Source organism: Epinephelus fuscoguttatus, linkage group LG6 (genome assembly GCF_011397635.1).
Source record: "Epinephelus fuscoguttatus linkage group LG6, E.fuscoguttatus.final_Chr_v1".
In the NCBI taxonomy this organism is placed as follows: Eukaryota; Metazoa; Chordata; class Actinopteri; order Perciformes; family Serranidae; genus Epinephelus; species Epinephelus fuscoguttatus.
In genome coordinates, this window is record NC_064757.1 from 4,829,809 (window position 1) to 4,856,083 (window position 26,275).

Consider the following 26,275-nt stretch of genomic DNA (forward strand, 5'->3'; position numbering starts at 1 on the left):
TGATTTTTTTTAAATGGCCCTTTCAAAGCAGACAAACAAAACAAAGCAAACAAAATTCAATTCAACTCCATTTCATTACAGTGGAGGCAGAGATCCCAGACTGGTATCTCAAAACTGGACAAATAAAACCAAAACTATCTACATGGTTAAACACCACCAGAGGCAAGTGAGGACATTTTTCCTTATGTGATTTTGATAAACTGACCCTTTTGTTAAAAAGTTTTCCGCAGTTTGTTTCTGTATAGTATAGAAACTATTTGTAAAGACCTAAATTTGCTTGACATGAGTAATTCATCACAGTGAAGATTATGTCTCCTGTCTTTTTTTCAGATATATGCCTGTGTTGTGTGGTAATGCTCTGCAGACATGATGGTCCCTGCGATGGATTACACATCTCAGTTTCAAGTCTCCACAAGACAATGTTCATACTGTTCTGAATAGGCTGAAAATGTTGGCTGCCTGGGATATAGAGAAACACATTTTCAAACCTTAAGCACTACAGCATGCTTTGGAAAAATGGTCTGTTTTCCTTTAAAGAAATCTTTAACAGAAAGCCTGTCTGTGCAAGGACACATTGTGGGGACATTGGTCAGCCAGTCCTCCCACACATCATTTTCCAATTTTCTCTCTGCTGCTTTCTGGTCAGCTCTTAATAGTAGTATTTCTGGGATCAGGATTAAGCCTTGTTTCAGTCCATACTCTAAGGCTGCAGTGTTCGCTGATAATGGACCAGCACTGGAGAAAAATGGAGCTCTCCAGTGTGTGGTCTCTGTTGCTAATCCTCATGACAGTTTATTGACCATTATAGCCCGAGGCTGGGAAGGCTTCCAGCAGCAGCCAATACAGCCAAAGCCTGCTCCACTGTAGCCTATTGTGTGTTGACAAAGAAAGGCTGCATCTTTAACCTTTCACCTCTAAAACCTCTACAACCTCTGGCACAATCAGCTCCCCATCAAAATAACATACCACCTCTTGTCCCCTCTGACTCCCTCCTTGTGGACCGAGACATGCTATGCACACCCGATACGGCATTTACCACAAGTGACTCAGTACTGTATCAGCCGCTCATCACAGGCACACTGATTCAAGCTTGTTCTGAGCAGGTTATGTAAACTCTAAAGCATATACACCATGACTCTTCAGTTACTCTAATGGCTGCTACCTGTAATACTGTCTCAAATATCAGTCAGCTTAAAATTATTAGCTGAAACTAGGGGTGATAAGTAAATGATAATTGATCATTAATATTGTTACTGTTGACAAATCAATTAATCAACTAGCTGCTTCAGCACTAAAACTTTTAATTTTACTTTACTTAACTTTAACCTTTATTGGCAACGTGAGTCACAAATTTTTTGCAGACGGATTTATAGACTACGCAGCTACATGTCATTATATACTTATCAATTCAGTGAAAACAATTTCAGTAAGTTTTTGTTTTTCTAATTTCATCCCATGAACTAAATATTTTTAGCTTTTAAGACAAGAGAGGTGATAACGTCACACTGGATGTTGGAAACTGCGTTGGGCAATTTTCAATATTTTCTGACATTTTAAAGACACAAATCAGTCAAATCAGCACGTTTTATCTGTAATAAGATGTTACACTCTTTCTTGCCTCGTGGCCCATGAGCCTGGTGCTCATATTTCGCCACTTTGTTCGGTACTGATAAATACACAGAATGTTCTTAAATTAAACTGAAAGGACCTCCAAAATCTCTTACATTACCACAAATATAACTCTCTGCTAATGTGGTTCAGATAAACCTTTCTCCAGCTGTGGTTTAATTTTTTACACACTTTGTTAAAAAAGTAGCCACACCCACACTGTAATGTATATTGCAATACAGCAAAATCAACATTGCTTACTAGAAAGTGCCATATGGCTGAACTCACTCCCCAGTATTCATGCATCCCCTGTATCAGTCCATCACTGTCCCCTCTCTTCTGTCCCAGATGGCTGGGGTTCCGCATGGCCAGCGGAGGGCAACGCCAGCCTGTTATCTGAGCTGGTTGGCCTCTACCTGCCAGGCTGGCCGGTCCCTGGGCCAAACTCCGCTCCTATCTTTGCACTACAAACCACACAGCCACCATCTATCACGTGTCACTCTGTAGGCCTGGCTCCACACAGCTGACAGGACAGAGAGGGAACTGGTGACAGAGATGTAGCTAGAGGAGTCAGTGAGCCGCTTTTGAGAATGAATTTAGATGCCAGAGTAACCTGACTATGAGACCAGTGAAGCCTTAGTAAGGTCAAACTGTTTCTTTGAACCTCTGACACTCCCACTCAGCCTCCCTGTTACCATGAATAAACCCATTAAGAGGATATTCTGTCCCTTTTTGACTGAGCAGTAGGAGCTGCTAAAGAGACAAGAAATAACTCTTCCCATTATTATCAGATTGTTTTTGCATTGAAGTGAGACCATTTTCATGTGTAAATAAATCATTTTTAAATTCACTTGTCTAGTTTGTTCAAACTTAACAGCCTGGCTTTTAACTAAAATCAGACTGTCTGCTGTTTAACCCTATTAACACTGGCTCCACACTGACTTTACAACTCTTTGAATCACATAAAAGGCACTGCATGGCAGAGCTGCACCATTATTATGCACCTCCAGATCTGAATATTAGTTATTACCAGAAGCACCATAGAGAGTATGTGTGAGAGAGTGGTATGTCAGCTGCACTGCTGAGAAGCAGAAAGATCCAGGAGGTAAAAACGGCACAGAAGAAGCCTGGACACAGTGTATGCTAGCTGTCTATACAAGAAGGCTAGCAACATCAGTAAGGACCCAACCCACCTACGTCACAGTCTGTTTGTCCCCTTGCCACTGGGGAATATTTACAGAGCCATCAAAGTCTGAACAAATAAACTGAAGCACATTTTTCCCAGAGCAGTAGACTCCATCACCTACCCAGTGATGCCAGTGTCAGCCAGCGGAATCGGGCCAGTTTATTTGGCCCCATTCTGGGGCGTCATTCATATCAAGTCTCAGCCGAGTCAGGAACCCTATGTGACCCGACTTCTTCCAGCATGCCGAGGCTGGGCTGATGCTGGGATAGGTCATTTTGGCAGCTGGAATCAAGGCAGTTTATTTGGCCTGACCCTGGGGCATCATTCATCCCAAGTCTCAACTGAGTCAGGCAACTGGATGCAGCCCGACTTATTTCTTTTGGCTCATTTTGGCTACCTGGGTACCCATCTCCTATCTTGTTATTATCCTGTTTTTATTGCAACTGAAAGTTGCCAAACATAATTTCATTAAAAGCCTTCAAGGGCAATAAAGTATCATTATAATTTCATAGCTTAACATAATCACTATTTCATTGAATTTTAAGGGTCAGTTCATCCAAATTCCAAAAAAAAAAAAAAAAAAAAACGTTTTCCTTTCTAGTGGTTTTCTAGTATTACAGTCAGGTTTGGCTTTGTGTCCTGTCACCCCAGTACAATGAGGTAAATGGAATTGTGGAAATGTGGAAATGTTTTCTGGTACTCACAACACTGAAAAAAGGCATTTTAAAATTTTATAGACATTTGTGTTTTCAGAAACTGTGTTTTTGGAGTTCTGTTTTTGAGCACCAGAGGAAATTCTATTTACATCGATTGTGTTTAGGTTGGAGCAAAAACTTCAGAGACAGATATCGAAAAACCTGGGCAAGACACCAGCAGCCTGGTTCCAGAGCTCTGAATCCCCGCCAACATATCCTGTTAGTTCAGAGATTCAGATCTGTCTGGTGCTGTGAGAGCTTTATAGGTAGGGTAAAAAATGGGCATGTTGTTTTTCCATCTACCTCTATGAAAAAAGGGAAAGAAAAATAGCCACAGAAATGATAGAAGTGTGGATGATGTTAACACCAGGGTACTGGTTGTTGTAAATTGACTTACAGAAGCAACCACTCTGAATATTTCCCCAATCAATGTGATCAGTGTGAAACTCTGGTAGCAGAACTGAAAATGACATCTGATGCGCTTTAACTTGCTACTCATTGGTTTGTCAGATTATAAGCCTATAACACTCAAAGAAGTAAGTGAGAAAAAATACTTTTCCAATTTGTGAAACTTGCCTTTTAAATGTTTAAGAAAAAAATACTTGTTGAGTTTTACTATATTTTAAGACTTGAAACCATTAGTTATGTCTTTACACAACAGTACTTTCATATTAAATATTTACAGTAAGGCATTTTATATTTCTTACAGGAAACGTCTTGTTTAACTGATTTATACATTTTTCTTTCGCCATATTTGATGGATACGATCCAGTAGATAAGGATTTAACCTGTAAGAAAGTTTTAGTAGATTTCTAGGGTGAACAGAGAGTGGTGCATTTTATAATTCTGGCTCATACTGAGGGAAAAAAAAATCTTAATCTGTGAATCCAAGGGCATGGTTTCGTTTCAACATGGGAGGTACAGATATAAAACCATGAGAGTGGTGGTCCTCACACCAGAAAATTTTGATCAAACATTTAATTTTCTGCCTTCTGCTAAATTTTTAAATAAAATATTTGTGCCTTTTCTGCCTCATATATGGTGAAAATGTCTTCACTTTTATCAAAATAAAAGAACTCACTGCTTTCTTTTTATTTAAGGAGAAGCACTGATGATAGTCAGGTGCCGAAACATGTGCTGCTGTTTTTATTATTTTTTTCTTTTTTCTTTTTTTGCACTTTGAGCACTTTTTTGTGCACAGATGCCTTAAATCAGTAGACTATTTTTTGCATTGACCTCAGCCTGTGGACCTTTTTGTGGCTTTCTGGCACAGTTACATTGGTGTGTGGGTATCTCCTCTGCCGTCCTTCCTAGTGTGTTTATTCAGGGACTCGAATGCACATGTACTTAATATTGAGGGTGACATGTCCCTTGCATCCCCCCTGAAATCCTCACCTATGTGTCTAGCTAGCATGAGCAATGAGAGCCACCATGGCTAAGCATACAAAGAGCTCAGTCCACAGAAGCTTTAAACTTCAGGAAAATTTAAATCCGAGAATTAAAAGGTCCCAAACATCTCTCACAGCCTATCACTATATTTCCTGTCTATGCAAGCAGCTAGTAAGAGGCTGATGCAATGAAGACAGCACAGATGGGAAATGTTTTCTAAGAATACAGTTGTGGGTTGTGTGACATCACCTTTTCACTCAATCAATCAATCAATCAATCAATCAATCAATCAATCAATCAGCCCTCCCAACTGTAAGATGGATGAAAGGAAGTAGCAACTACAGATAGATCATTGTTTTCTCTCTGGCATGACTAAATGAATGCTGTGCTTGCTGAGAGGTCAGAGCAGAGAGGCCTGCTTTACCCCTTGGGCATCACTCAATCCATCTCCCTCCAGCGGAGACACCCAAGCATAACAGTGAGGAGTCTCAGTTTGCCTCAGACAGCCTTGAAGGAGCAGATGGGGTTATAACCAGGAGGGGTGGGGGGGGGTGGGGGGTGCCACTGTTATGTGACCACCTGGCTGTAGGGGGGCTGCTGCTGCTAGATAACTCTATCTAGCTGCTATCAAAGCCTTATTGTCACTTTATGGAGTCAGTGTTGCTTCCAGTGGGTGTAAATGGCCTGCTGAATGCGGGAAGGATGCTACCTTGCACCTGGTCCTACAGGTAAATCAAACACTGGAGTCTACTTGCAACCACTCACCCCCCTTCAACATAACAGACAGTGTGGGTCCTGATTAGCCGTCTGTCTTTAGCTCACAGCTTCTCAGCACCCAATGCTGGATATTGCATATGACAGATTGTGAAGGAACTCAAGTGTTGGCTTCACAGGCTGCTCCGTGGTCATCCCTTTGACCTCAACACCTGACCCTTGACCTCTGTGTGCAACACAGTGCAGCACAATGTCTACTCTGTCCTCCCCGCTGCTTCGGGCTGACAAAGAGCACGGCCCTGTGGTGCTGCCTCGCCGTGCCACTCAAGTTCACAGATCTCCAAGCTCACAGTTTGACCAGCAGAGGCTATGTACCGTCTGATCACCTGGTAGTGACGGAGGGAAGATATGATATATATGAGTAGGAAGGGATTCAAACTTTTTTTAAAGACTTTTGTAATTTCAGAAGAATTGAAAACAGTTTCCTCACCTGAACCAGAAACAAAAGAGGCAAGCCATTTTTAAGACTTGTAAACAGGGTTCCTACAGCTTAAGGCAATCTTATTTAAGACTTTTTAATGCCAATCAGAATCACATTTAAGACCAATTAACAAAAAACAAAACTGAAGGAAAAAAACAAGAACTAACATTAATAACATTAGGGACAATTTTGCCCAAATGTTTATTGTAACATAAGACATGGCTTTATGTCTCATGGTAAAGATGAGGGTAGAACAAAGCTGGAAATCCTGATGTTTCTTGGCATGTTTTCTTAGCGATTTTGTTTTTTTCACTCTACTTTTGGGATTCCAGTGTCTTAATTTGCATCATGCCAAGTCTAAAAAACTTTCTACATTAATACACTAAGCTTCGTTGCCCATTACCGATTTCAGCCATGCCACAAAATCTTGGTTAAAAAGCAAATTTTAATTAAATTTGCACTTCCCACATCATTCAGGGTACAGTAAGAGCTAGCAGACAGTGGATCCTCTGTTCTTAGCATCCCAGCCAGAAACTAAATAGGAGTGCTGTCGGTTCCTGATCTGTGTGACATAAAAGGCATTTAGCAAATTATATTAATAAAATAGATGTTCCCAATTATTTTGAGATTGAGAATGCAGCAAAGGAAAAAACAACATTAACAAAATCTTTCTTCCCTCCCTTAACTTTTCTTTGGACAAGATTTTGGAAGATTGATTTAAGTGATTTTCATATCAACTTAGGCCATTTTTTTAGATTAATGAATTCAATGCCTTTAAAAACTAAAGATCCACAGTAACTCTGTGTAAACTGACAGAAACTGACAGAAACTATACTGCAACAGACAGAAACTGTAAGAAACAGACAGACACTGTATTTATATAGGCTATTTTCACATCAGATTTTATAATGAAAATTAGCAGTGTGGACAACTGAAAAAAAATCCTAAACAATATATAGAGGTGCACAGTTGTGTCAAGGATTCAAACAAAGAGAGCGCAACAGCACTCTTAACTTATCTAATATGGAGATAATGAACGGACATGGACACGTTTCAGCTACAAAGCTGATGCTGATGATGACTTTGTAGATGAAACGTGTCCGTTCCTTCCATTTCTGTTCATTTTGCTCACATTGAAGTTTGTATATCTCAGAGTGCCATTGTTCTGAATATCAAGTTTTTCCATTTAAGGTATTTCAGTACTTTTCCAGGACTCATAAAGCCCCTGCATTTTGCATCATCACTTTATTTTTCAGCTTATTTTGTAGGGATATAACTAAAGATAATGTTTGCTCATTTTTTTAAATGCACAGAAGTTCATCTCCACAGTAAAGTGATACTTCAACATTTTGGAAAATATGCTAATGTGATTTCTTTTTAAGAGTCACATGAGGAGATTGATATCATGTCTATGTAAAGATAAAGATCTTTTCATCCCACTCTCAAAAACAATGCAAATAAGTCAATTTCCCAGAGCATTAAAGGAGTCCTTTACAGATTCAAAAGCAACCAATTAAAAGTCAAACTGCACTTAGAGGCAGAAAAAGGGGATAAACCCAAAAAGCGAGTGTCTGATACAAAAGAGCATTTTACTTGTTTTGTTGCGTACTTAGGAGCATCAGCTAACTTTAGAAAACAAAGACAAATGTGCCGAAGTACAGTTATCCAATGAAGTAAGGAGGCACATCAATACATGAATTCAGACAAAATGTTGGGAAAATGCTAAATAAATAATGCCCATGATTTTGCATATTTCAGCACTGGATTTTTTTCTCTTATTTTAAAGCTTAAGTATCTCTTTTCCAAAAATATGATGAAACACTGATGGATGTCTGAGTTCAATTAATGAGCCATTTACGGCAGTTAAGCCATCTTTTTATTTAATGCTACAGTGATGGCCACAGTGTGGCCTTTAAGATCAAACAATGGGCTGGGTTCCATTATTTATAGCCTCTGAGACTTTTTCATAGTGCATTCATCACAGTATGTTATGTTAAACTAATGAATGTATGTCTTTATCTGTGCTAATCCCGATGGGCGGCTGGGCTGAGGGTCACGCTGTGGTCAGAGGGGCGGGGGCTCCATCACTGCCACTTGACACGCTCAAAGGAGCAACTTCCCTTTCATCATACCAGGGGTCAGAGTTTTGCTACCTCAAAGCCAGCGAGCGTACTGCACTGTGCAAACTCAGGCGTAAAGCAGGCATCTGATAATAATCATCTTACAAAACCAACCAGAAACAAACAAAAAAAAAAGGAACATCTCTGCCTGTGGAGTCCCTGTGCTCCTTAACCCCTGCTGGAGAAATAGGACAAATCATGTCCTGTCAAAAAAAAAAAAAAAAAAAAATACCTGAAATTATAACTTATCAAAACACTAATTCTGTTTCTGGGGTGAAACATGATTTATAAAATACTTGGATCTGCTTTCATTTTTCTTTCTTCCAAACTTGTCCTGCGTCAGAAAACAGCCTCATCCCAGACAAGAATTCAAAACTGCAAACAATTAAAAAATGTGTTCAAGGAACCAGAATCAGAAATAATTTCTTGATCCCAGAGGGGAAAATGTAATTCATTACAGTTGCTCTGATGTAAAAAATAAGGAATTATAAATAGTAAGAATAAGAGTTTGAAATAAAATAAAGTATGTATATAAAGTAATAAATAAAATCAAATAGAAATAGTAAATGTCATTATGCTAAAATGTTTAACACTAGTATTTCAGATATTAAGAACAAAAAGGTTCACTGTGCTGAGTCCGTAAGTTTGTAAAAATATACAAATATGTGCATTGTGCTACATTACACTGTTTAAACTAGTATGTTACAGAAATATAAAATATGAATTATGCTATAATGTTCACTATAATATATACACAAATGGAATGAAAACAAGAGTAAGACTAAACATAAGAAATATGTAGAGTTATTTGCATTATACATTAAATAAATATATATATATATTCTAGAGGTATTGGTGAGAATAAATCCTTCAAAATAATAATTAAGCCTTCAAAATCTAAAAGAGAACATACTGATAACATCAGTGTCATAATGTATCTTCTATCATCTTTGATTTAAAATCTATTTTTATGAAAATGTTGGGCCTTTAAAGATGTGTCCCAGAATTTTGTCAACTCGCCAGATTTCTACAAAAACCTTGTTTAATCAGGCATAAAAGGAGTTAGCGATAACACAAGCACTCCTGTCTCACTTCCTGGTTTCCACAATATTGCTATCAGGTGTGTCTCAGTGACAACAGATCCACTCCATAGCCCTTCTCATTAAAAATGAGTATTTTGATCAGCATTAAGAGAACTCTGAGCAACTTTGGGAAAATAAATTATATTTTCGAGCCTGTCCCAATTCTCAAGAAAAAGTGCACTCAGCTGCATCTCACTTAATGTTAATTAATCTCAGAAGCCAATACTATTGCCCTCCTATCATGTCTAAATATGGGCAGTTAAGTGTGAAATGCCAAAATAACGTTTTGGTGAAAATTGGTTCAAAACCGATCTACTCCCTTGAAAACTTCAAGTCATAGTTTGTGAAAATTGGTCAAACAAAACAAAACAAAACAAGTCTTTGTTGTGGCAGGTACCAACACATCAGACCTTGAATTGTAGCTTATCTGTAAAATGTTGAGTAACTATGGATCACTTTCACGTTTAATTTTTATGTATTTGTAAGTTTTAAAGATTTGCTTTTTAAACAGCGAACTGGAAGTACACATATCAGCTTAAAACACCTCTATTACTATGTAAAAGAAAGTAAAAGTGTTCCCAGTTTTTTTTTTTTTTTATATAAGATGAGGTTCCCTTACTCCCACACTGCCATGGTCATGTTCTTAATGAGTGATCATTACAATCTAATTTAATTTTCATTGTGACCAGAAAGCTTTTTTTTTTTTTCAGTCCAGTCAACCAGCGGTAATCTTACTTGTAGGTAAAATTGTCCCAAGTGCATACTATAAAATTAACACTATTATAAAAAATAATAATAATAATAATAAATAATAATAATAATGAAAATCATGTATTTGATCAACTTCACACTACAACTTTAGAGGCAAATTGTGAAAACTTTACCAACAGCTGACAATTTTCGGAGCTGTGGCTCCCCTGTCCATCCGTCACTATACATGCACAATAAAGTGGAGCTAAGTCATAGCTCGACTTGGCCATTGGCCAACGTACTGAGGGAAAGGCACTTTCACTTCTGCTGCCATCCACACAAAAGTGTCAACAGCATTCTCAAAAATTAAGTAAGCCTACGAGTTGGCATATTCAAATATACTTCACTGAACTTTTCCAGAGTCAACACATACTTAACACTACATCCTTCCACACCTTCTTAAACATTAAATTCAATGACGTTCCATGTCCAATTCCCACAAAGTCAAGGAGTATAGTCTGAGACACGGATCAAAGTTAATTATTGTTGCAGCATTGAGGATGTTTAGAATGAGAGCAAGCAGGTTTTACAGGAGCTCACAGACAATAATTAAAATAAGAGGCATGAACGTGTCAACACATCTTCGTTGTGCTGTGTTACAGTGATGACAGACTATGAGCTCACCTACCTTCTCTAACACGACACAGACATACAATATGTTGTGTAAATTGAGCACCAGATACGAAAGAATTCCTTTTCTTTCACAAAATATATAAATTCAAGCACTTTCAATGACTCATTCCTATTTACGTCTCTTTTCTAACACTTTTAAGGCTTTGATTTTTTTTTTTCTCAATTCGCAAAATTTCAAGGGATTCACCACAATACCTTATCTTGCATCTATGTTTCCCTTACGTGGGTCTCTTCCTCACATCTTAGCTCCACCTTCGTAAGACGTGGGGAGAGAGGAGATGAGGAATAGAGAAATATGACGTCTTTTCTATTTAAATGTCACTTGAAGCATCAATCAGCATGCATTTAAATTTATTCTTTTATTTGTTTTCCTTCCGGTATGAAACTTCAGTGATGCAGTTATGTATCACAGCAATCAAATCAGCTGCAGCATCCAATCCAACTACTGATATTCAATAAGGTGTGTCAGTCGGTAATAGACTTCTGCTAAGGCTGGTCTTATGTATCTTTCTCTCCCTCCTCAGAACACATTTCAGGAATTGGGATGTTCTGCAAGATGGTGGGTCTCTTCGAACTTCGCTGGTCAAGCAATTGAGGATAAAGGGGTCAAGGAGGGATACTGGGATGAACCCAGGGATCTCATGGACCCATGAGAACCCTGCACACTGGATTTGTGCATATTCACTTTTGCCAATATGATAAATAATTCATTAGTCAACTGCCAGAAAATTATTTATCAAAAATGTCATTTAAGTGCAAGGTCTCCATTGTGAGGATTTGCTGCTTTACTCTTGTTTGTCTTATTGTAAACTAAATATTTTTGGGTTTTGGTTGAACAAAACAAGACATTTGAAGAAGTCATCATGGGCTCTGGGAAGAATCAACATTTTTGACTAGTTTCTGACAGTTTACAGACCGAACAATTTATCCACCAGCTCGAAAAACACTGACAGTATATTAACAGTGGAAATGCAGCCTTAGCACATACACTAAGTGCAAAGCAGTTAAAAACATGAACTCAAGTGAGCAATGAGGGAATGTTTGCTTATAACTGTGTGTGTGTGTGTGTGTGTGTGTGTGTGTGTGTGTGTGTGTGTGTGCGTTAAAGTAATGAGAACAGTAAGTGTTAAGCAGATTCCTGTTAAAACAGTCAATGTGCACAGCTCTGTGTGTCTTTCCTGTTGACTGTGAAAAGACTGTGGTGCCTGATGGTGATGGGCGTCGTCTACAAGTTAGTGAGGATGACTGTGGTACAACAACCGATCATCTGCAACATTTTCCAATTCCTTCTAAGCATGGAAGGAACTCTGCATCCACACACCACACCAATCACTAGTGAGCTGAGGTGACTTCCTCAAAATATTCAAATATCCACAGTAAGTGACACCTAATTGTTATGACTGCTAACAGAGGGCCTAGTTTTCAGCTCTGAAATGGAAATGGTGTTTTTGAACTGAAACTCCTCAGCTGCTGTTTTACAACCCCCTGACAACTGCATCCTCCAGCGCTGTGGTTTCACAGGAAAGCCATCCCTTCTCTACATACCAAGTTCAGTGTTTTACAACAGCCTGTAAACTCATCCTCCACCCAAATTCAAACTCAAATTGAAGACATTTATGGCCTCTGGCTATGCTACGTGTTGAATATCACAGAGGCCTGACAAAAGCGTGGCTCACAGATCACCAGTGTCACTGTACCAACTGTCCCCCATACTTACTGTAATGTATTCACCTTCAAAATATGCTTTATGGCAGTGTGCCGCTTCCTCCCCCATCCTTCCCTGCAGCTCATTAGCAGCTGTTTGAGCCTCAGGTTGTGCCAGTATCAAGCTAGAAAAGCTTTCAGAGAGCAGCCTCACTGCCAGCCCAGCCTGTAGCTCATGGATCAAGTGGAGGCTGTAAATACTTTCTTGGGTTATGGGGAGGTCAGCAGAGAGCAGGCCATTAATGCTTCAAGAGCAACATCCCACTGACCCTGGTCACCATTCCCATAGTGCTCACTGCCACCTCCCCCACGTGTCCATCACAGTCCACGCAACAACAAAATCCCAGCACAGCCTCGGGGGAAGAGAGCTCGGTGTGAGAAGGAGAGCAGTGCTCCTAGATGATGCAAATGTTAACTTTAATAAAATGTATTGAAACTACCTGAAATTAAATATTTCAGTCAATTTAATGCTTTGACAAATTCTAAGAAAATGAGAGCAGTTTGGTGAGTGCTTATATTCATGGCATCAAATGTCATAAAGACTATGGAACATCTTTTATAACTTCCTTGAGAGAAACAATAAGGATGTGGATGGTTTTGTTTTTTCATTATGCTAGTGCAATGCAATTGTTATACTTGTAAGCCCAGTATATGGGTATGCGGTGGGTACTGTGCATGTTTTATGTTAGGGTACTCCTGGATTTATGTCAATTCATGGACTGACATATATTCAAAGCTATATCCTAGATACTACAACAACTAGGCTTGCGTTTTTTAAAGTCCATTTTTGTGTCCATACATGTGCCTTGTGTGTTTCGTTGTTCTCTGTAAAACTCTGAGAAAACCTTCAATAAATACATGTTTTAAAAAAAAAAAAGTCATAAAGACTAAACGATAAACTGCTGAGTAAACACTCACCCTGTCACCTTTAAATGGCACCATTCACTTGAGTCACTGTTTTTTAATGTAGAATTTTCATCAGTTAATTTTTCTTTCTCCATCCTTCCATTAGTGATATGTAAATGCAATTTGGTTGTTTGGTTTTTGAACACTGAATACAGCTGAAATTAGTAAACTGATCATTGATCAATTGATCACTTCTCAAGCAAAAACACGTAAAATTTCTGAGGTCAGTATTTTCTGCTTTTCTCAGTTTTACATCATTAGAACCTAAATATATTTGGCAGTTGGATAGCTGGACATTTGAATGAGAAAAACTGTCAAGGATTTTTCAGAGTTTCCTGACATCTTATAGATCACATGATTTATCGAGCAAATAAATTTTGTCATATTAGTTGCAGGCTGCCCTAATTATAAGTAAAAGAAAGTGCTTAAGGATGCTGAGCATGACTTTGATTGAATCGAATCAAAACATTACACCTCTAATTAAATATAACTTTATAGATTCAGTCACCTACAGTTTGTCCCACAGGAATGTTCTTTAAGGGTACATTTATCCACATGGTCTGGGTTTGTCCACCTGTTGCCCATTTCTGAAATGATGTAGCAACTGCATTAATAGATCTCATGTGTGTAAGGATTCCTCTTGTCACAGTGTATCCTTAAATATAAGATGTGGATAACGTTTGGTACAGTGTTTAGTTTTAAGGAAATGCGTGGCATTGCATTGTTCTGCACATTCTTTTGATTAAACCTTTGTTCTAGAAAAATTGGAATGAAAAAAATGATCACAAAAAAGTAATGTTCTCTAAGCACTTCATGGTTTATCATAAGTTTTTCAGTTCACAATGCAAACCTAACTAAATGTTTGTAATAGTGGGTGTGCCAGTTTAAAACCAGCTGGCCATTCACTGATGGAAATAAATACAGTTGGAGCTACTGTGCACTGCACTGTTCCAAAAATCAAACATTAGTGGTTTGTACAGATATGGGTAAGCTGACCTAAATTTGAACTTTCAAGTCTTACATTTATTTATTTATTTACTTTATTTTAATTGCATCTTTCTATTGATAGTTGGAAATATGGGGCTTGGAAGCTGCTGCTAGAATTAAAACAACCCAGTCGCCAGAAAAAATGTTGGCATTGTACATTTCTGCAAACCACGGTGTGGCACATTTGTACATTTCATATGTAGCAGATTTGTTGAAACTTAACTTTTCAATTTTCAATTTTATGTTGCAACCATGCTGCGGTTAACATGTTTTGGCTTCAAATATCCAGTTTTGGTGCCATGAACATGGTTGAAAATGTGTGGAACATTGGTCTACTGCTTGGCAGTTGACTCACCAAGGTCTCATGCCATCCACTATCCCCTGGACCTCCTGATGAGAAACTTATACGCATGTAATTAGAACTATATCACTTAAGAAATGCTGATACAATACATGTGAAACATACAAAAGTAACGTACATGTATCTGCAGTTCGCAGAAACATACAATGCCGGCAATTGTTTTGCATGACCTTTTTCTTTTTTTCTGTAATATTCAACCAGGACAGCACAAAAAGTATAAGGGACTTAAAAGAATTAAAGGATAAAGACCATAAACATTTTAGATAAAGAAAAGGTTTCCCAGAGTTTGTGCTGGGTGTTGAATATTTGTACTTTCTTGGTACAGACCAACCTGTGTCCAGAGCACAAAGTATCGGGTCCATGTCATTGGTTCGACAGCCCATTGGTTCGACATCCCATTAGTCCAACTGTCCGCGGTGCTGAACGGCTCACGGCGGGCGTATGGTGCACCGCGACCGGCTTGAGGCGGAGCAGGCTCACGGCTTATGTGTTTGTCACTTTCTTTTTCATTTTAACCCACACCATGATCTTTTCCTGACCCTAACCAAGTGGTTTTTGTCCTTAAACCTAACCAGACCTTAACCACAGGGAATCATGATGAATTCGGAACGGACTTCGGAACAATGAGTTTAATATGGTCGAAACAATGGGCTGTCGAACCAATGGGCAGATCCCAAAGTATCAACACTTGTCAGATATCAGATCAGGTACTATGGTTCTGCCAATTTTAGGTTTAATTAGAGCAAAGTTCTGGTAGGCCTATTTAAATAACAATTAACTATATTTTTGAAAGGTTTTGTAGAAAGAGCTTTCCTATTTTTCAAAGACAGGGGGTCAGTATCTTGAAAAGAGACAACAAAGCAGGTTGCAGCACTAGTGTGGAAAAATGAACCAAGATCAGCTGAGAAACAAGTGGAAAAACTGGTTTACAAGAATATGAATTTGATTGGTAACATGACATTTTTTACAGTGTTCAACAATGTTACAGTTGTTCAAAATGAAAAAGTGCCTAAACTGTCAGCTTACATAGTAGCCTCTTTTACACTGCCAGATTTTTGGTGAATGTTGGGCTGTTTTGCCGGCAAACTGCAAGCGTTTAGACACACACAGCCGGAATGGCGAGTTGATCCGAGGTGCCCAATTTTCTGCCTTGTAGGGTAGTCATATTGGTGGAACTCTTTCAGTTTAAACAGACCAAGGCGGCCTTCCGCAACGGGAGGGGCTGTTGAAGACTTGTGGGAGGAGCTGTTGATGATGCCGCACGTGCGAACCACTGCCGGTGGATAAACAGGAAACAGCTGATAGCAGGAATAAGCAGGTAGTAGCAAGAGGGAAACGCAAACCTGACAGACACTGTAAAGATGAGTAACTGGGGAGACAAGGAATTGCGCGCCCTCCTTGCCCTCTCAAATGAAGAAGCCATTAAAGGGATAGTTCGACATTTTGGCAAATTCACCTATTGCCATAATCCCTATAGTCATATGGGTAGGTACATTACCTTTAATTGTCAGTGCCTGCAGTTCTGAGATCGGTGGAGCAGAGCTGCCCGCTGAAATGGAGGTGAATGGTACAGCCCCTTCTCTCCCTCAAAACTAATCAAATACACCATCAAATGACTCCAAAACGCTCTTGTGGAAAACACATGGCTTGCGCATTCCCCACGCTATGAAATAATAATGTATAATTAAGTAACATTACGACACATGAAGCAAATACTCGGAACTACTTTCTTGAGTAAACCACTGGGCGGAGTGACACAGTGCGCAGCTGAGACAGTGCCGTTGTTATTGCTTGTAGCCATTTGTGGTATCGTCAGCTGGACACACCAGAAGGTTTGAGGAAAGTGTTTTTGTAAATCTGTCGGCATCACTAAACGAGCAGATGTGGTAAGTGATCATTGTGTATTTTGCTCAGCAATCTCTCTGCTGTAATGTTACCTCCATGTTGAGTAACATTAGCCTACAACCCAAGCATGGTAAATAAGGCTAAAATGTAAATGTTGTTGTGGTTATGTTATGGATAAGTGCTTGCCCAAAGCATATAGTGAAGTGACTGGCATTACTTCTTATTGTTGGGAATAAACAGACTGCTAGGGAACATTTTATGTTCTTGTTCCTTCAGGAGATTTATGACTGTGGAGTTAGCATGTTCTCCCCGTGTTCCGGTGATTATTTTGAGGTGTACTCTATATTTATATTGCACAGGTGTACCTAATAAAGTGGCCAGTAAGCCCCACATTTACACCACCGGCTCTGGGTCTCCCCTCAGCCCCTGGTTGCTCAGCAGCCTCAACCTCTCTTCTTGCTCTCTCTTCCTCCAAAACCTGTAACTCTTCCTCTGTATATTCTGGCTTCTTCTCAACAAACTTGCTGTTTTGATGATGGGAGTAACTGCACTAAACATACGCTGTTTGAAATCACTCCGCCCAGCAAGTACTGTATGTCTGGAATGTAGTTCCAGCTCTGCATTTGGCTTCGAAACAACTCTGTCTCACAATATTACATTATTATTTCATAGCCTGGTGAATGTGTAAGCTACAAGTTGTCCGCAAGAGCGTTTTGGAGTCATTTGATGGTGTATTTGATTAGTTTTGAGGGAGATAAGGGGCTGTACCATTCACCTCCATTCTGTGCACTAAGCAGCGGGCAGCTCTGCTCCACCGATCTCAGAACTGCAGGCACTGACAATTAAAGGTAATGTACCTACTCATATCACTAGAGGGATTACAGCAATAGGTGAATTTGCCAAAATGTCGAACTATCCCTTTAACTGGCGGATGACAGGAACGGTGAAGAACAAGCCGACTTAAGAGAGAATTGCCGAAGGACTGACTAGCCGTGGCTTCCCTCCCACGTCACTGTTTACGTCACACGCTGAGCTACATGTTTTCTTACTTGCTCATGCCCCCCAGTGCCCCGAAAAAAGCGCATTCTGTATAAACAAAAGTAGGTAGGCGGCACTTTGCTGCACTCCCCGATTTTGTTTTTATACTGCCAATGCTGAAAAAGACTGATTAGACTTCCTTGCAAATTTGCACAATTCCTATCTAAAAAGGGTTAGTGTCTGTGTGCTAATGTGGCTAAAGTGACACTGCAGTGTGATGGGACTGTTCGAATGCTGTCCTGATAAGACAAGAGAGGAGGATGACTTGGAACTCATCTGAGCCTGCTGTGTGGTGTTGTGTTGCCTTGTGTTGTGTTGCGTTGCGTTGTGTTGCGTAGGCCTGTGTGGTTGTTACATCACTATCTGACCCTCATCATTCTGACTACACATGTGTTGTTGCCTGGAAACAGCAGCATCAGGATGAAGGACACTCAGCCTGTGGACCTCTCAGACACAGGAGGGCCTTCCACAGCAACACTGGCCTCATTCCTCACACTAACTTCTCACCATTCAATGATCCAATTATTTTATTCACATTCTATCTTTGTCTTTGTTCCTTCGAAAATCCACATTAACCAGTTGGTTCACTTGTGAAGATGAAGAGGATGACAAAAACTCTAGTGTTGAAAGGAAAGGAAAGGAAAGTATAAAATTTAATTTACAAAAATGGCAAATTTACATAAATAATTGTCCGTGCAAAAGCAACTACACAACATCTAATGAAAAGTTCCACCAACCAATAAGCCAACAGTTTAATTCAGAAGTCAAATAGATCAGTATATGAATTTTTACTCATGTGGTTTTGAAAGGTAAGTGATATTTAGAGGAGGGGACAGACACTATTTATTTATATAGGTATCTAAATGGAAACATTAACTCACAACACGTATAATATCTACTAAAATGTATATGTGCAAATAGCAGTCTGATAGGTGACAATATCTTTCAATGCATCAATGTCTTTGAGTGTTTTCTCAAATGAATTACCCATTTTTTGTACTTTGTGAACGTGTCAGAACTTTGGTACATTTCTGATTTTATTTTTTAACATTTTTTTTAACTTTAACTAAAACAGAATCCAATAATTAATCATTCAAGTCAATCCTTCATCAAAAAAACATTGCTAAATCAAAGTATGATTTATTGTCTTACTACTGTGAAATTGTTCAGCAAGCAGTCAAAAAACAGAACTGCGTTATGATGTTTTTCTTTTTATGCAGCATTATAATAAAACCTGACAAATCCAATTTATACCAGGGTCAAATGATTAGACTTTACTTTTGACCTTTTCCTCACTGATTTCTCGTTGTTACACCACCTACAGGAGCTCAGTCTGATAACACTTTAAGATCCTCTCATTTGTCAAAATCTAGTGTTGAAATGGTGAAACCATCTGCTGTGGAGCATGCTGTGAGATAAATCACTGTTGTTTGAAATGCTAATCAGCCTGGGAGAAGAATTTCCTTAAACCTGGTGAAATTATCTTGGAGTGTGTGGAGTCCTTCAATTCAGGCTACCTTCTTGTTTCACCACATTTGAAATGAGTGAAAAACTGAGAACACTTCCCTTTATTTATTTATTTTTTTTTTTTTTCAAAAAAAACCCCCAAAAAAACCAATGCAACATGAGACCTTATCAATGTCTGTTTTTCTTGGTTTCAACACATTGTCAAGGAAAATTTGCATTGGAATAACAGCAGCCGCTGGCAAAGAAACAGTTATCATTTAGTATTAAACTCAGTAAACTGTAAAGATAATCTATAGGCCCAATTCAGAGCACACAAAGGAGACATCAGATTGATTTTCTTTGCTAGATTTGTTATGCATATATTTTTTTAATTTCCACATCTTCCATTTAGTCTAAATGGAAGTCAAAATACTTGATAAATTACTTGAAAATACATTTTGTTTGTTGAAAAGTAAAATCTGAAAATCTTGAAAATCCTGAAAGACAAGGGAAAACTAACCAGCCCTGCCTGTTTCTCAAACACATCTGTGTTTCTAAAAAGGATCTTATTTCACCACTAATTAGCTTAAAAAAAAACCCCAGCTTTTATCCAAAAGCAACAACTGCACCTAATGAGTGGACAAAGTCTTGACTGTGGCAATATGTATGAGTGCAATATAAGGATTTTTTGCAATAAGCGGAATACCGTGCATGTTTTTTTTCTGTGTTTTCAAGTGTTATATTGTTTACTGTTTTACTTTTTACTATTTGATTGTTATTATTTTTATAAGCTCCTTTTTTTCCTTATCTTTGCACTGAGGCGGTTGCATTCAATTTTGTTATACATGTACAATGACAATAAAGATATTCTATTATATTCTTTTCTACTCCATGGTTTATTGGTTTATCTATTACTTTATCTTATTTTGTTGGCTTTACTTGTAGCTTATCATCTTTTATTGGTCTGTTTCTTATTTTTCCATTTTTTTTGTTTTAAATTAAATATATTCCAAATTATATGGCTTATCCTATGTTAACTGTCTACTTTGAGTATTATGATTTTATTTAATTCTAACAAATTCTTATTAGTTTTGAATCATGTTTTTCGTAACTGTTATTGGTTTGTTCTTCATCTAAATTATTATTTCATGAGGTTTTATTCTTAGTTTTAATGGATTTGATTCACTGGTTATCGGCTTTGTTTTGTGTCTGTAACTTGTACGTCATCTGAATTGAAATGAGCTATATAAGTTTTACTTGCTTGCTGTGAGAAACTTATTTTGCTTTTTTTTCACCATTTTATAGAATCTACTTCATGGAAGTGTTAGTTGCCCTGATTTGTCAAGTGTTCAGCATATTCTTAGAGTTATTAACACAACACTATGTTTTCAGAATATAGAAGAAAACTGAATAGGTTGCAGCTCTTGTCACAGTGCTGTTGTTGATACAGATTTACTGATAGGGAAGGGAGTCAAGTTAAGAAGAAGAAAACACGACATGATGGATCACATCTGCTTGCGTGGCCCCCAACCCCACCCCCAACCCCTCCACCCACCACCACCACCAGCAGCCCCTCCTCCTTTACTGTACTCCTCCTGGCTCACCATTCAAGCATCACAGCAGGGAGGGTTCACATCCTGTCCCTGCCCCACCTTCTGCCAGCCATCCCCCTTCACCCTGCCCCGAGGGAGAGAACAGACCCCAGGCCAGAGCAAGGGCTGACAAAGCACTTCATTTCAGTCTATCTGCCCCGCCATGCCAGCCTGCAAACCCCCGCAGCCCAAACATGGATCCACACAGATAGGGCACTCCTCCACCCAACCTGCCTTTCTCCTTCTCTCTGCTCCTTCTTCTTCTACTGAGTTCAATTACATTAAAAGAAGCACAGTTCAGTGAGCACAGACGATCCGGGGGGGGGGGCAAATTCCTGGTCAATTCAAAGATCAATGGAAATTGAGTTTGTTCTTTAAACGTGGTTATGAAGAGGAGCCTGGAAGGGGGCTTTGACTGCTTTGTTTTTTGTGGTACAATGTGAGGTGGCAGAAAGACTTCTCCACACTTCTAAGCAGTTAACAAGCTGCACTCTAACATCTGTAACATCTGTCGCTCCTTTACGGCTGCAACTATCAATTATATTCTTTACTGACTAATCAGACGACTATTTCTTGTATACTGTATATGATTTTCTTTGCCTAAAGAACTCTGAATGTCTCTGTTTGGATTGTGCTTTAGAAATAAAGCTGCCTGCCTATTTTCTCTATTAACTGAATCAAGATTTGAGCTACAAAATGTCAGGTTAATAGTAAGAAATGTCCATCTGACTGACCATGGTGATGTGTTTTTTTCTTTTTTCCAAAAGTGCAAAACCGAGATTTGTGCACTTTACTATGAAAAAAAAATCAAAAACAGTGCAAATCATCACAACTGAAAGCTTGAACCAGAGAATGTTTGGCCATTTTGCTTGACAAATGTCGGGAACTTTTATCCCTTGAAACCCCACAGATCAGTAATGAGCCTGATGAATTATCTAAATACAACAAAGGATGTGTGAAATTAGACAGGTACGTGTCTTCATATCATTTTAGGTATATGCCAGATGACATGGTTGTTGAACGGTGTTCCTGCTTAGTAAATTTAGAAACATTTACTTTATACATTTTATTATTTTTATTGTTGGTATATATCCTTCATTTGTTATTCATTTGTTTTTTTATTTAACTTCTTTATCTTTTTACTGCTTTTCTTGCTGTTCATCATCCTGAACAGACATTGCTGCCAGATGTTTGTTTTTATGGACTTTTTCATCACTTTACTGCAGTTCTTTTATCCTTCAAACCTGTAAAAGGGTTTCATGCTCAGTCAGTTTTCCCTGAATAAACAATGGTTGATGACAACAATGAAATGATGAAATGATCAATCGATTCTCAAAAAAGTTATTGATTATACTATTGATCAAATTATCATTTAATGGACTACTTATTTCAGCTTTACATAATTATGTATTGAAGAGGCTTTCGTACACCAGGATAATCAGCTTCTGTCATCAGGTGTGTTGGCACAGCAGAAAGTGCTCAACCGCTTTACATAATTAAACATTTATTATACTGTAAATTTTCAAATTACAAAAAAATAATTTTAAGAAGTGCCATCTTCTCTTTTTTTTAGTTTACAAAATAATTTATTATAATGTGTGATTTTCTAAAGGGGACAAAAAAACTCTTAATTTGATTATTTGATCAGCCTTTTGGAAATAAGAAAAACTAGACTGAAAATTACTGAAATGAATTATGTCAAAATAAAAGGCTGACAAAACATTTTCCAAACATATTCAACTTTCATTGGTTCACACCATTATCAGCTGGGTTTATTTGCTAAGCCTATTTATTTGTATATTTGCTTATTTATGTATTTGTTTATTTTTTTGTTTTACTCGCTTAAATCTTTGAAGCTATTAATGTAGGGTTAGATTAATCTGTTTTTACTGTTTCAATTTATAGATTAATTTGGTTTTAAAAAATGTTAGAAATAATAAAAGAAAATGGCTGTTACAATTCCCTAAAGCCAAACATCATGCCTAAAAATGTCTTAACCAACAGTCCAAAACTCAAACATATTTAAATAACAGGAAGAGAGCATGTCATTACTCCAGAAGCTGACAATTTCTGAGTTTTTCTGGCTTATAAAAGACTTGAAATGTTAAGTGATTCATTAGAATTTGGGTCAGTTTATTTTCTGTGCATGAACTAATTGAAAAATTGTTTCAGTGGGATATGATTCTAAGCCCAAAAATAAGCTTTTGATGAATACCTTGTTTTAAATAAAGGTTTTAAAATAATTCTAATCTATTTAAAGATGTTTTCTGTCTAATTTGTAACTGTTAGAATTTTTTTATGCAAACTTTCTTGGACATGACAAAGCCATCACATTTCCATGCAGGCCTTCATGTATCTTTAACTGGGCTCATTAAGTCTGCTATTCTACAATCAAGTGACAGACATAGAAGTGCCGATCAGACAAACACAGTCTGTGTTACAGGTCACTGTGTATGTGCTCAGAGCAGGCGGAGTTAAAGGAATTTTAATCTTGGAAATGTCAATAAATCTTCAGTCACCCACATGGGCGCACGATATGAGACTGGCGCCTGAGACAGACACTGCTGCAAGGCATTGTGGGGCTTAGTTTTGGCCTGGAACAGGTCAGTATGGAACATCCCAAGAATTGCAACATTCTTAGCAAACTGAACGACACGTGTGCAGTGGGGAAAGTTTTTTATGATCTTTGCATGTATCAGCAAAGCCATGTGTCATCTAAAAGCTGTGAGATGAATAAATGTGACAATTAACCAGCTCTGAACGCACCTTGCCTAGTTATCGCCTTTCCTTCCCCTCGACTTCACTCCCGTCTTTCCATCCAACACCGGATTTTGGGGACTAAACAGCTAATGGCTTCAGGGCGTTCTCCAAGTTCAAAAGTTCACCCTTTACGATCTCCTCGAGCCTGACTGGCCACCTCCAAATAAAAACATTCCGACCTCCGTTCCCAGCAAGCCCAACTCCAGCTATCACACACACACACACACACACACACACACAAAGTTCAAGAAGCAAGCAAACAATTCCATCACTTCCATGATGCAATACAGGGTACATACCAAATCACCTACAGCTCATGACTACACGCACTCTCTCCTGTGACTGCACGACATTCACTCCACTCGTTAGGATCAATTGTTGTTCGTAGTCTTAAATTTCTTTTCAGTAGATCAAAATGACGACAAAATACTGGACTCATACTTCCTTTCTGTGTTCATCTCCACTGCAGTCAGTTTGTTGAAGATTCTCTGAGAGGTGCCTGCAGACAGGCTATTAGAGCTCGTGCAGCCGTGATGGATGCACTGATAGGGGCTAATCAAAAAGGGTGCAGCCATGCTGTAATGTTTGGAGGTGAGGAAAGGTGTGACCCAGCCAGGGACAGCAGCACCGCGTTGTGTAGCACATGTGGTGTTGTGTGTGTGTGAACGTGCAGAATCATGCTCCGGGTCGTGTTTGCTTACCGTTAACGGACTTGGCGTTGTTTCTCTCCGGGTAGTCGAACCCATTCGTCCTCTTCTCTATCTCCATCCTCCTGCATGGGCTGATCCCAAGTCAGCCCGACGTCGCCGCTCACCGACCCGACAAACGTGCACGCTGTTGCTGGTGAGCTGACAGTGGTGAAGGTGGTGATAACGCGGCTGGAAGTGACTCAAGCTTTGTCCCTGTCCTCAGCCTGGCTGGCTCACTGCTCGGACCGCCGTCCCATGATTTAGCCCACAGATTCCAGTCAGCGGGGAATAACTGGATCCACACCCCCAATGGTGGTGCGTTCAGGGTCTGTCAAGAGGGTGGAACATAGGAATTTTCTCTCATCCAATTACGAGGCAGCAGACGTAGCCCAACTAAGTCATGTTGAAATGTTAATTTTTAAAGAAAAAATTACAGCCTTCGTCTTGCAAATAAAAAGTTAAATTGCAGTTAAAAAAACTCAATTATTATCAATCAGTTGCTCAAGAATTTAATTTATCTGATTTATTTGTTCAATAAATAAGTAAAATTCGTAGGCATTTAGTTAATACTAATTGAGAATTATTTTATTGAATTATGAATTATTTAAATTTTTGCTGCACTGTTTTTATTCCTCTAAATATGTTTATTGTAAGTTTTTATTGTATGTATGCACTAGAAAAACAAAAAGCAAATTCCTTGCAAGTGAACACCTACTTGGCAATAAATCATTTTCTATTTCTGATTCTAATTGTAATAACTAAATGTTTATAGTAGCCTAGGCAAAAATAAATTTAAAAAAGCACTAAAATAATAATAAAAACACACAAACCAGAGTTGATTTTTTTTTTTCATTTATAAAGAAGGGCCATACCTTCTGCAGGATGTGACACAAAAAATGTTTCTGTAGATGTGTAGGTTCACCTATACATCTATGAGGCCTCCATACCAGAGTGAATGGCTGGGCTATGTGAATTTGTTGTCACTGCTAAGTGTCAGTGAACATTGGAGAGCTCAACATTTCCCCATGCTACTGAATTTATTGTGTAAAAGACTTAGTCTGTTCTAAATAAAAGCAAACGTTAAATCATCTTCTGTTTAATACGCCTCCCCATCGTGATATGTTATCGTGATTTAGCCTATCATGAGTGTCAATTACTCCCACAGCCTGAAGGCAGCACATACGTAACACATAGATAACCGAAGCCATTTCATGCTGCAGGCATTATGGGATATGAAGTCCTACTCTGATTCCAGAAACAGCGTTTTATCACGAGCCAAAAGCTTACAGGCTAATGTTAATACTGCAGTTGCATGCAAAAGTTTGGATACCCCTCCTCAAAAGTCAGTTTACTGTGAATAGCTAAGCAAGTATATGATGAACTCTGCATGGTCAATACTTAGTAGCACCCCCTCTTTTTTTCTTCTTTTTCTTTGGGGGGGGGCACAGTAGAATAGTGCACCACCTTACAGTAGAAAAGTGCACCAGTTTGATAAATCTTTCAGCAGGTCTTTTACCGTCAAATTGGGGTTTTGATTTGCCTTTTGTTGACAATCTTATGTGCAGCTCTTTTGGAACGTTTTCTTGGTCTTGCAGACCTCAACTTGACTTCCACAGTTCCTGTTAATTGCCATTTCTTAATTACATTACAAACTGAGGAAACAGCTACCTGAAAACTCTATCTTCATATAACCTTCTCCAGCTTTGTGGGCACCAATTCTTCTAGTTTTCAGAGTGCTAGGCAACTGTTTAGAGGAGCCCATGGCTGCTGATTGTTGGGACAAGGTTTCTTAAAATGCTGAAAGTTTCATCTTTAACTTCATGCCCTTTGGAGATCAGGTCATCTCTTACTCATTAAAGTCTTAAAGTAAAATAAATTTTGACCAGGGGGGCCCAAACCTTTGCATGCCACTGTATCATCATGGTTTGGCTAATAGGAGTCAGATTTGTTACATATTCAGCTTTAGCAGCAACTTTTTTGTATTTAAGAGAAGATTTTTCAACAATAGTTGAGTGTGTAGAGCCCTCTGGTGGTCACGCTGTAATAATATGTGAAAAAAGATATGTTTTCAGCTGATATTTACCTGAAGCTGGTCTTGGAACTGGCTGGCTATTGGCTGACGACAATAAAACAAATTAACCTACCTACTTAAAGCTAAACTACTCTAGTTCTCTTATAAAGACATTTTAGCATTTCTCTGTTGGCCTACTTGGGCTTCTATAAGATAAGATAAGATAAGATAAGATAACATAACATAACATAACATAACATAACATAACATAACATAAC

General features: G+C 38.5%; 1 protein-coding gene across 1 annotated transcript in view; it reads right to left on the reverse strand.

Annotated features, from left to right (window-relative positions):
* nr6a1a (nuclear receptor subfamily 6, group A, member 1a) overlaps positions 1–24,275 on the reverse strand; it is a 140,012-nt gene extending 115,737 nt beyond the window's left edge. Inside the window, exon 1 of the mRNA XM_049578801.1 lies at positions 23,999–24,275. Within this exon, the coding sequence (XP_049434758.1) occupies positions 23,999–24,065 (67 nt within the window). The 5' untranslated portion in view covers positions 24,066–24,275. The remainder of the gene's footprint in view (positions 1–23,998) is intronic.
* Positions 24,276–26,275: the final 2,000 nt, after the last annotated feature.